This window comes from Chenopodium album, chromosome 13, assembly GCF_948465745.1.
Source record: "Chenopodium album chromosome 13, dcCheAlbu1.1, whole genome shotgun sequence".
NCBI lineage: Eukaryota > Viridiplantae > Streptophyta > Magnoliopsida > Caryophyllales > Amaranthaceae > Chenopodium > Chenopodium album.
Genome location: NC_137846.1, coordinates 38776974 through 38789264, shown reverse-complemented (window position 1 = coordinate 38789264; position 12291 = coordinate 38776974). Strand labels below are relative to the sequence as shown.

Genomic DNA, 12291 nt, shown 5'->3' with positions numbered 1-12291 from the left:
AAAAATGAGGAAATTATTTTCTTTCACTACATGTTAAAAATCTATAATTCAATGTTTATTTTAAAACCGTGCATCGCACGGGGTCAATCTAGTAAAAAATTACTTACTCAACCGATTACAAACTTACAGTTCACTTGGAACCATTTGAAGCGGATTGGTATTAAAGGTCAGATTATTAAAAAAAATATTTGAAAGGTGGAATCATTTTGGGCGGATGAGGCAAAAGGTCGGATTATTCCGGCCAATTATTCGAATTGCATGACAAAATCGCGTATCAGTGCAATTAATAATCACATTTCATAAACAATTTTATAAATAGTCCATAATTATGTATAGCATTTTCCTTTTGAAAGTAATTGGAAGAATAAGAACCTTAAATCAGAAAATTATAATAACGAAAAAGCTTTGAATAATGGTTTCAAAAAAAAAAAAAAAAAAAAAACAAAACAAAACAAAAAAAAAAAAAAACTTTGAATAATACTCGAATATTAGCTAGATACATAGTCCACTATCCTCTATCAATATCCACCTTTTTATATTTAGCAACAATCCTAGAATCTTGGGTCTTTAACTTTTCATCCCAATATTTCCAATCATCAAAAAAAATATCAAAATCCCACGCAACAAACGATGAAACGGGCCGAATAAAACACGACCACACACAAAACACCAGTCTCCAACCCAGAATTCGACTCTAGCAGTCCAATAAGGCAAAAATATTCTCAAAAATTTGACTCATTTCAAAACTCCCCAAATTTCTATCTTAAAAATCCAATCAAAACCTATATGTATAAATTAAAATCCTTCCAATATGAGTCAAATTCCCAAACCCCAAAATCCCACAAATCTCTCTCCTCAAAAAACCCCACTTCTAATGGCGTCCTCTTCTGCCGCCATTGATGAACAATCACCCAACTCAAGCTATTGGACATGGAAAAAACACGACTTTTTCCCAGAAATTTCCTTCAGTTCTTTCTCAAATTACCAATCTGCACTTTCCCAGATTTTCCCACGTCTCAAAGACAGACTATTGAGTCGTTCTTCTGATTCTTTCGAACTCGTTGAGTTGAAGAAAGAGAGTGTAAATCCCATGAACAAATGTTTAACATGGTGGGATCTTATATGGATGAGTTTCGGGTCAGTTGTCGGGTCGGGTATTTTCAGTATTACGGGCCAAGAAGCCCATAATCATGCAGGCCCAGCAATTTTACTGTCGTATGCAATTTCTGGGTTTTCTGCATTATTATCTGTTTTTTGTTACACTGAATTTACTGTTGAAGTTCCTGTTGCTGGTGGTTCTTTCTCTTTTCTTAGAATTGAATTGGGTGATTTTATTGCTTTTATTGCTGCTAGTAATATCTTGCTTGAAGCTATTGTTGGTGCTGCAGGATTAGGCAGATCATGGTCTTCATATTTTGCTAGTATGATTAAGAATGATTCTGATTTTTTGCGAATTCGAGTTGATTCTTTTGCTGAAGGGTTTAATCTGCTTGACCCAATTGCTGTAATTGTGTTGTTGGTTGCTAATGGTATTGCTATGTCCGGGACTAGGCAGACGTCGTTGTTGAATTGGTTAGCTTCTGTGTTGAGTGCATTAGTGATTGTTTTTATCATTGTGGTTGGATTTGTTCATTCGAAAACTGAGAATTTAACACCATTTTTTCCATTTGGGGCTAAAGGAGTGTTTCAGGCTGCTGCTGTTGTGTACTGGTCTTATACAGGGTTTGATATGGTTGCTACCATGGCTGAAGAAACTAAGAAACCCTCAAGGGATATCCCCATTGGGCTGGTTGGATCGATGTCGATTATTACTGTCATATATTGTTTGATGTCATTGACATTGACTATGATGCAGAAGTATACTGAGATTGATGTGAATGCACCTTACACTGTTGTTTTTGAGAAGATTGGTATGAAATGGGCCAAGTATTTGGTGTCTATTATTGCTCTTAAAGGGATGACTACGAGTTTGCTCGTAGGTTCTCTTGGGCAAGCTCGTTATACGACACAAATTGCTAGAGCTCATATGATTCCTCCGTGGTTTGCTAAAATTCATCCGAACACTAGAACTCCTATCAATGCTACTTTGCTTGTGACAATTCTCAGTGCTGTGATTGCCTTCTTTTCGAGTTTGGATGTTTTATCTAGTGTGTTCTCATTCAGTACACTTTTCATTTTTATGCTTATGGCTGTGGCTTTGTTAGTCAGACGCTACTATGTTGCAGATGTTACACCAAAGAAAGGGCTATACAGATTTCTTGCATGTTTGTTTTTCATAATGATCTCTTCCGTTGGCTTAACAGTATTATGGAACGTAAAGCATAGCTGGGTTGGTTACTCTGTGTGTGGTGCTGTTTGGTTTGTCGCAACTTTGGCATTGCAGTTACTGCCAAAACAGCAAACTCCTAAGGTTTGGGAGGTTCCGCTAGTCCCATGGTTGCCCTCGTTGTCGATTGGGTTTAATATATTTCTTATAGGATCATTGGGTTACGAGGCATTTCTAAGGTTCTTCATCTGTACAGCGGTAATGCTGCTATATTATCTCTTTGTTGGTGTGCATGCTACCTATGATGTTGCTCATCATGAAGTGACGGAAAGGAAGGTCGAGGAAGGAAAAGAGGGTAACAATCAAGGGAAGCTATAATGCAAACCATTTAAATTCATTCACTAGAATTTAAAAATAAGATTTTTAAAAATATGAATGATCATTTAGAACAATTATAGTTCAAATGTCTAGTTTTTATTTTATTCACTACGGATTTCATTGAAATCAAGATTGTATATACTTTCTCCGTCCCCAAATGATAGTCCCTTAAGAGCAAATTTTAGTTCCAAAATGTTCACCCCATTTGCTTTTTAATATTAATTTTTTACCAAAATTCCCTCTAATTTGCAACAATATTTGTGCAAATTTAACTTTGTCACGTAAATTTTATTTTCCCATGTACTTTTATTAATTTCTCTCTCTACTTTTTTGCATACCCAATGTCAATTTACTTTTTCAATGTATTTTTACTATTCTTATTTGTGTTATTTAAATCCCATGAAAAATGTCCATAAGAAACTATTAAAAGGGGACGGAGGGAGTAGTACATTGTACATGGAATAATCTTAATTAAAATACCTCATTGTTCCTTGCACGATGATGGCGTCATTATCTTTGTTGCCAACTTCCATAAATCATTATGGCATTTGGTTTGATCTGAGCTTCTATGGATCGGGAGAAATCTCACCTGCTTAATCATCATACACAATTTCTTTTAATTATTAATGACTGCTAATTTTGAATGAACAAAAGCGAAGTAATTTGGAACTTGAAGTTAAAGATATGCAACTGACAATTTTTTGCATCCTCTGCCATCTTCCACGAAATGTAAAATGCTTGAGATAACAATACAATGATATCTAAGTCAAATTCTTATAGTTAACTAAACATCGAAGATGAATCTAATTCTAAGGCTTACTATAATAACTACAACAAAATCTAGAAAATGGTAAGAAACCATTGTGCCTCACCTCCCAAATGTAGTAACACACTACCACCCACAAAGATTAAGGGAGCCTTCACAAACAAGCATCAGACTTATTTCTGGCCCTTCCTTTTCCACAAGTCCCCTAGCATCTTTATCCCAGAACCCTTTTTCTTACCTCCCCCAAAACTGTCATCTGGATCATCACCTGCCCCTGGTGATCCAAGGTAACCACCGAACCCAGTGATGGGTGGTGGGTCAAAAATGCTGTTGAAGTGATTATCCATGGAAGCACACCTCTCAGAAATACGTCCTTTCGTCCCTGTCCCTGCCCCACCAGCAAGCACGGAAGCAGCTGCATCTGCCGCCTTTCTCCATTGTTCTGTTTGCACCTTCATCTTCTTCATCTCTATCTCTAATAATTCCTTTGCTGCTTCAGCTTCAACTAGCTTCTCCTTTAACTGAGATTCTTTTACCCTACTCAATTCTATATCTTCCCCTAGTTGGTTCAATTTTAATGCCATCTCTTCTTCTCTCTTTCGAGCCATATCTATCTCTGATTTTGCTTCATCTAGTTGCATCTTCAGTGCCTGGTTTTCTTCAATTACCACTTTTTTTTGTTTCTCTTTCTCTTCCATCTCGGCTCTGATTTGATCCATCTCCTCATTCTTTGAGGCTGCTTCATCACATAATGAAGGCTTTTCTGGTTCTGATATTGAAGAATCTTCTGACTTGGTCTCCTTCACATCCTCCTCAACAGAACAGTGACTCACCTCAGTCTTGGGCTCGACCAACATTTTCTCCACCGGGACCTCAAATACATCTGTTTCTAGATCAACGACTTCAGGAACTTCATCTCCGGGCTTGTCCCTTGAGTTATTCTTTGGGATTGCTGCAACAGCAGTAGGCTTTGCTCGCCCAACAACTTTTCTAGTTGTGACCTGCTTCTTGATGCTACCCTTCTTATGTAGTTCTTCTTGGGCCTGTTTCCTTGCAGCTTCAGCAGAAGATAACTGGTGTTTCAGACTCTTAAGCTCATGCTGAGCTTGTACCAGTTGAGTTTCTAGATCAGTAATACGGGTACCAAGTTTCTTTTGGTAAACTGGCTCTGACTGAGTGCCCCTTGGGGAACGATAGTCCCCAATCCTCGGGCTTCTTTCTGTGATTGAACGATGATGAAGAAGAGGATCAGAATCAGAGCTGGAGGTTCGAAGATGTCGTGGATTTTTTATAGTTGGCGGTGGCCTTTGAGGCCCTTCTGTACCTCTGTTTAAGAAAACACAATCCCCAAACATTAATTAATACTCCTACATCTATATTGCTGTTGTGCTGGGTTTATAAGACATATGAACTAGATTAGATCAACTAAAGATGCTTGACATGAAGAATTAGATATCTTACTTCACTCTTGGCATGTCGTTCACGTAGCACAGTTAAACTAGAAGAGCAAAGCTGTCCCTAATCGATAATCTGCTGTACGATCAACAATGGCAAAATTGTAAAACATCGTTGGAAGGACCAAGAAATCTGTAACTCTAAACACACAGCATATGCAAACAGAATAAATAACATGAACAAGGAAAAAGAGGTGATTGAAATGCATGATATCAATACAGTCAATATTCACCTCATATCAAACAATGCAAGGAAACAAACAGTTTGAACACAAAATTGCATGCGAATTACCCCATGAAAACCTTCGCCCCCTATAACTTTTTGGTCCAAGACCCGCCACTAATGCAAATTACCTCCTAAGAATGTACAGTATGTTCTTTGGACACTTGAGACATAGTTGGGTTCCTTGAGGGCACTCAAAGTTTATCATGCTCAGAATTAAATACAATATGTGCCTTTTCTTTACATAACGGAAATGTCACTTTTTTGGAAAGAGCAAAAGCCAACAAGACCCATCATAAAAACATTTTTAAAATTTAAATGAAATTAACAGTTTTGCTCCTCAAAAGATGTCCTTTAACCCCAAGTACCCAACAACAAATATAACTGAAAAAGTTCTTTTCACTTTCTCAGGCAACATTAGCCTTTATTTTCTTACACATTTTGATGGTGTATATTCAGAATATACAAAAATTACTATACAAAAATTATGATACGAAAATAGAATATACGGAGTAGTATAAACTGTTGTTCAATAAAAAATAAGTCACATAGGTATACAAGTATTAATTAATTTATATGAAGTTCAAACCAAGGTAAGCATGCACCCTACTATACTAATGAATTGAAGGCATGATAAGACAAAATTCCTTCAAATTACAACTCTCTCTTGATTCGAGGCAACAATGAAGGGTCTACTATATGCCTCAGTGAAACTCTTTCTGCTTATTGAAGTACTTAGCTCATAGTTGTTAAATTTGAGGTGTTCAGCAATCAGCACAGTGTAGCTATTACTCCATAGTTTGGATAGAAAAGAGTAATGTTTATATTGAACAAAGAAATCTATTTTCTCAGTAACTTAACTCCACCATAGCACTCAAAGACTTCAAATTAAATATTAGAGTGATTAGACAACTTCATTCCTACACCTCGCAAACCTAGTTATGCATCTTGGCCATTGTTAGGAAATGGTGTTATAAAGTGACAATGACTTTCGTACTTTCGAATGGATTAACAACTTAACATTATACTTTCCCCCAAAAGCAGTCTCATGGTTAAAACCCCTACATAATTAATTACCAGGCTCTAAGTTATTCGAAAATCTTTTACAATAGTTGGCCCATTCTCATTTCTCTTTTATCTTAACTAAAGATATTATGCAAAATTCAATCAATCATTCAATCAAAGCCTTAATCCCATAAGTGGGGTCAGCTACATGAACCAAAAGAGATTTATTCAATATGGAAAATATACTGTAATGCTTGAATTTGTATTGATTCACTAGAGCTGTGATGGGAGCAATGCTGAGCAACATATTCAACTAGATTACTGATTACATATAAAGTCTAATCATGATATGACCGCACCATAATTAATAATTATCTTACTATCATTAGTAACACAAATTAATTAAAGTTAATCTTGTACCCCTTTAATCTTTTTAACCTTCTCTTTAAGAAACAAACAAATTTAATAAAAAAAATAAAAATAAAAATCAAAGTTTTTTTTGACGGAAAAAAAAAAAAAAAAAAAAAAAAAAAAAAAAAAAAAAAATCAAATGAACGCCAAACAAATTAGTATTAAAAAAAATCAAATTGAAATGTAATATTGTTTAAAAAGCTCAAGGCATTCAAGCCATTGTTGATGCAATTAGAAATGTTTGTATACCCCCTTCCTTTTTTTTTTTTTAATTTAAATTCCCATTACCACTCTAAAATTCCTTCAATTTGGTAATTTAAATTTACGGGAAAACACATTTTTGGAAATAAATTATGTGAACATGCACATCTACATTCAAGGATCATACCAGAAATTCACAGAACAGACTGCAAGAAAAATGGTCAACCTACCAGTAGTTTAGTCAACAAAATAAATATAATATCCCATAAACCCAAAAATTGGTAAGCCAAAGATTCAATCACTTTACAGCAAAAATTGTGCAACTGAAAAATAAAAAACAAACAAATAAAACAAAACACAAACACTAAAAATTTCATTCTCCCAGATCTTTAATTCATTCTCCCTCTATAACACATAGTGGCGTTAATAGTGTAATTTAAACTAGTATCGTGACAACTAAATCCGAACAAACAACGGACAGACAAATGACACTATATTAGATAAAAAAGGGAAAACAAACCTGGGAAATAGAGGTAAGTTAAGTTGTGATGAGTGAAGAATGAAAGTGAGTGAAAATTGACATCACCGAATGATATATGAAAATTAGATAATAAGAGAAAAAAAGAAAGAAATGGAGAATGAAGAAGGTGAGGTTTAAATTGACAGGAGAGAGAGAAGGAGAAGGGGTAGTGTTTGAATTAAAGGAGTGGAAATGGAGAGGAGACAAATGGGGTAAATTTTATTTAAAATTTATTGGGAAATCAACTAAACATTTACTACAGTGCATAGTATCTCACTCGTCGCTACTATTCTTGTCTTTTTGTCCGTTATTCAAACTTGGGAGCACCTGCTAATAATTTCAATTTTAAGTTTTACTTCTACCGTTGCTGATAAATTACAAAAACTATTTTGTGTTTATTTCCAAACGATTTCTCTTGATATTGTTGAAATCAAAATTAATTTCTACTTGTATAGTTGTATGTGGGCTAGTCACATGATATGGCCACATTTGTTTATAAAAGTAATCTTCATTTATATGTATGATTAACCTCAATTTTTCATAAGAGTAACCTTATGTTGTCCATAAAAGTAACCCAAATTCATTATACGAGTGAATTCAATTAATTAAGAAATAAGTAACTTTATTTGTTCATTCGAGTAACCCCTATTCTTTTTTTTAAAAAAAATAAAAGAATAATTCCACTTATTTAAGAGAGTAACCCCTATTTCTCATTTAAATAACATACATATATGTTAAGGTAACCCCATTTGCTCATCACCGACTCCCCGTAACCCCCTATTACTTAATTAATTGTCTTGTACGTGATTATGTGAAATGGTCACACCATGTGGCTAGCCGCATATAAGACTTTGTGTTCCTGCTTTGCATTGTTTTAAAAATTTATTCCCTGAATGGTGTCCATGTAGGATCGGATATTAACTTTGATTTTTTTTTTTTTTTATTATATGTGGAACCGCAATTAATAATAGTGGTTTTACATTTACTGATTTACATGATAATAGTAGTAAAGTACAATGATACAGTAATAAAAATTAAAATTGGGTCCTACAAGAAAAAGAAAAGAAAACACATTTTCTTCGCCCAATTGACCAAATTGGTAAATAAAAAAGTCCCCTAGCCACAATTTGGTTAAAAAAAAAAAAAAAACCATATGCGACAATTTGGTAAAAACAATTAACTCCAGCGACATTTAGCCCAAAAAATCTAATTTTTTTCGACAAACTCTTTCAAAATCTTAATTTAATTTGTTTTTGTGTTTTAAAATATATTTTTCACATTTAAAATTTTGAATTAATGTGTCATCTCCTTTTTATGTGTTTTTGTGTTCCCAAATTTATTTCCAACCTCTCTTTAAAAAAAATTCATTTACTAAGAGGTATAAAACTTAATTGAAAATTGATACTTCAACATTTTTTTTCTTAAAATTGTTATTTCCATAAAAGGGTTGGTAAAAAAACACGAGACACGAACTAAATTAAACATTCGCGAGTAATTTGTCGGAAATTTTTGTATTTTTTGAGTTAATTGTCGCCTGAGATTATTTTATTTACCAAATTGTCGCTTAAGGTTAACTTTTTTTACCAAATTGTCGGCAGAGTTATTTTTTTTACCAAATTGTCACTAAGGGTTTTTTTTATTTACCAGCCTGGTCAATTAGCCCATTTTCTCCTACCACGTCCTTCTCTATCTCCCCATTTTCTCTCTCCTCTACTTTCACTCTTGTTTTTTTTTATTTTTATTTTTTATTTTTATTTATTGTAAATCTCAAATCTTCTTTGATCTTCTCTGTCTTCGGTTCTTCCTTTCTCTAAACCCAGCTTTTAATTGTAATTTTGTTTTGATTTTCTGGATAATTTCATACAAATATGAATTCAGGAGAATATCTCAGCATTCAACCTCAAGAACTCCGATTCCATGTTTTTTTTTCAAAAAAATAAATAAATTACTAACTAACTTGCAGGGTTAAATGGTGAGATGATATCAGATTATCAGTGGGATGGTTAAAAAAAACTTGCAAATAGAAACGCCAATAGCAAATTAGCAATATTGGTTCTTCAACTACAACCGCTACCAACAATTATTGTGGTTGTACATGTAAAACTGCTATCATTAATTGCAGTTCTACACACAACAAAAAAAAAAAAAAAAAAAAAAAAAAAAAAAAGAGAGAGTGAGAAGCTAATACCTTATCCTACATGGACACCATTCAGGGAATAAGTTTTCAAAACAATGCAAAGTAGGAATTAATTCTGATTTCAACAATATCTAGGGAAATCGTTCTTTCTTTATTTTATTTTAGGAAAAATGGAAATTAAAAATCCAACATTTACCCTTATTTTTCATCTAAATGAACACCATGCATCATTATCCCGATTGGAACAGCCCACCCCCACCCCCTTCCCCTCCCCATCCCCACCTATCCTTCCCTGGCAATCCAACCCACCATCACCACCGCTGTACACGCCACAAAACCCACCACTTACAAACCCACAAAATACACCATCACCACCACCACCACCGTAATCGCCACAAAACCCACAACATCCCACAAATTAGTGGTTGGTGTTGGTCGCGGCTATTTTGGGGGCTCTGCGTATAGTGTTAGTGACAATTGGTATCAATGTTGTTGTAATTGGTTGTAGTGTGTGCAGTGGTGTGGTGGCGATGATTGGTTGTGTGGTGTGGTGGTTTCGGGTTTAGGTGGGCAGCCCGGCAAATAGACATCCACGGGAATTAGTTTATCGATTCCTCGAACAGTACTATAAGAATCGGTACTGAACATCCCCCCTGTAATTGTACACGCCCCCATAGCAATAACATATTTTGGTTCAGGCATTTGCTCATATAATCTCACTAAAGAAGGTGCCATTTTCATTGTTACGGTACCGGCTGTTAAAATTAGGTCCGCTTGTCTAGGGCTCGATCTTGGTACGAGTCCATAACGATCAAAGTCAAATCGCGAGCCTATTAATGAAGCAAATTCAATGAAACAACAACTGGTACCGTAGAGAAGCGGCCATAAACTTGAGAGTCTTGACCAATTTGAAAGATCATTTGATGTAGTTGAAATAACAGAATTTTTGGCTATTCGATCAAGTAGTGGAAACTCAATGGAATTCATAACTGTTTCAATCTTATTTTTTTTCTTTTTCTTGTCGGAATATTCGGGAATTAAGACCATTCCAATGCTCCTTTTCGCCATGCATAAACTAAACCAACAATTAGGATAAGCACGAAAATTAAAGCTTCTATAAATACGGATACACCCAATATATCGAAACTCATTGCCCATGGATAAAGAAAAACCGTTTCAACATCAAAAACAACAAAAACTAGAGCAAACATATAATAACGGATTCGAAACTGTAACCAAGCATCCCCCATAGGTTCTATACCCGACTCGTAACTAGAAAGTTTCTCGGGTCCTTTGTTAATCGGAGCTAAAATTCCGGAAAATAGAAATGCTAAAATAGGAATAACACTTGATATTATTAAAAATGCCCAGAAAATATCATATTCATAAAGTAGAAACATAGACGGACTCCTTATGAATGCGGAAAATATGTCGAATTAGTTGATTCGAATTAGAATTGTCAAGTTATCCATAACTCGTTAGTCAAAACAACAATTCATTTTGATTGAACTACCTAACCAAGTTGCGTTTGTTTACTGCAGGACGTCTCTCGTTTCAAGACTGATTTACTGGAATCTTATTTCCTTTTTTTTCTATTCCACCTTTTATTCTATAGAAATAGATAGGTTTTTTGTTCTTTTCTTATACATATACAAAGAAAAGTGTCTCACTTTCACCTCGAATTTTTCGACCTAAACAAAAAAATTCCAAATTCAATTCTCATTTTTTTTTCGTAGAATCTCGTCGAATATAAGAACGAATAAATTTCTATTCTAATACGGAACGAAAAGGACAATATACAAGACGGGTAGAAGGAGTTCGTATACTTGACTTGATATCCACAGCCATAGTCCGAGTCTACGGAATGTGTATAAGAATTTACGAATTCTACCAACCCTAGGGATCCGTAGGATTAATTGTAGATCCAAAACAATAATAGTAAATTTGAGTTGTTTAGTATTCAAGGTTTGTATTTAAGATCTTGCCTGTATATCTAATCGAAATAAGTCTCGATAAATAGAGGGATAGAATATATCTACAATAATTGTATTCGGCTCAATCCTTTTAGTAAAAGATTGGGCCGAGTTTGTTTAATTACAATTCAACTAAGAGACCGAACATTAATTCCTTAGCCTAGACGGTATCCATTGCTGGGAATTCAAATTTGATTTCCTTCCATATCTCACAAGCAGCAGCTAGTTCAGGACTCCATTTGCTAGCCTCACGAATAATTGTATTACCCTCGCGAGCAAGATCACGTCCCTCATTACGAGCTTGTACACATGCTTCTAGAGCTACTCGATTCGCTACAGCACCCGGAGCATTCCCCCAAGGGTGTCCTAAAGTTCCTCCACCAAACTGTAGTACAGAATCATCCCCAAAGATCTCGGTTAGCGCAGGCATATGCCAAACGTGAATACCTCCCGAAGCAACGGGCAGAACACCCGGTGTGGAAACCCAAGATTGAGTAAAATAAATACCACGACTTCGGTCTTTTTCAGTATAATCATCACGTAGTAAATCAACAAAGCCTAAAGTAATATCTCTTTCTCCTTCAAGCTTACCTACTACGGTACCAGAATGAATATGATCTCCACCAGACAGACGTTATGCTTTCGCTAGTACACGGAAGTGCATACCATGATTCTTCTGTCTATCAATAACTGCGTGCATTGCACGGTGGATGTGAAGAAGTAGACCATTATCTCGGCAATAATGAGCCAAGCTAGTATTTGCAGTGAATCCCCCTGTTAAGTAGTCATGCATTACGATAGGAGCTCCCAATTCTCTGGCAAATACAGCCCTTTTTATCATTTCTTCACATGTAGCCGCAGTAGCATTCAAGTAATGACCTTTGATTTCGCCTGTTTCGGCTTGTGCTTTATAAATAGCTTCGGCACAAAATAGGAAACGGTCTCTCCAACGCATAA

At 35.2% G+C, this 12291-nt stretch overlaps 2 protein-coding genes and 1 pseudogene across 4 annotated transcripts; 1 reads left to right on the top strand and 2 right to left on the bottom strand.

The window, feature by feature from the left end:
* The first annotated feature begins 564 nt into the window (after positions 1 to 564).
* LOC145576627 (cationic amino acid transporter 8, vacuolar pseudogene) lies at positions 565 to 2837 on the top strand (annotated as a pseudogene).
* Positions 2838 to 3329: 492 nt separating this feature from the next.
* On the bottom strand, positions 3330 to 7427 carry LOC145576626 (interactor of constitutive active ROPs 4-like). 3 transcript variants are annotated; one of them, XM_081634352.1, is made up of 3 exons: positions 7225 to 7427; positions 4872 to 4997; positions 3330 to 4736 (listed from the first exon to the last, which is right to left on the bottom strand). In XM_081634352.1, the coding sequence occupies exons 2-3, from the start codon at positions 4883 to 4885 to the stop codon at positions 3584 to 3586; spliced, it is 1167 nt and encodes a 388-aa protein (XP_081490478.1). In that variant the 5' UTR covers positions 4886 to 4997; positions 7225 to 7427; the 3' UTR covers positions 3330 to 3583. The 3 variants fall into 3 exon arrangements, with proteins under 3 accessions (XP_081490478.1, XP_081490477.1, XP_081490476.1); XM_081634351.1 differs by having other exon boundaries at positions 4872 to 4943; XM_081634350.1 differs by having other exon boundaries at positions 4872 to 4940.
* Positions 7428 to 9844: 2417 nt separating this feature from the next.
* On the bottom strand, positions 9845 to 11175 carry LOC145575482 (NAD(P)H-quinone oxidoreductase subunit K, chloroplastic-like). The gene has a single exon (XM_081633348.1). The coding sequence runs from the start codon at positions 10517 to 10519 to the stop codon at positions 9845 to 9847; it is 675 nt and encodes a 224-aa protein (XP_081489474.1). The 5' UTR covers positions 10520 to 11175.
* Between the last annotated feature and the right edge of the window lie 1116 nt (positions 11176 to 12291).

Coding starts and splice junctions, on each gene's coding strand:
- LOC145575482 (XM_081633348.1), bottom strand. CDS start 10,519: ATGGGCAATGAGTTTCGATATATTGGGTGTATCCGTATTTATAGAAGC.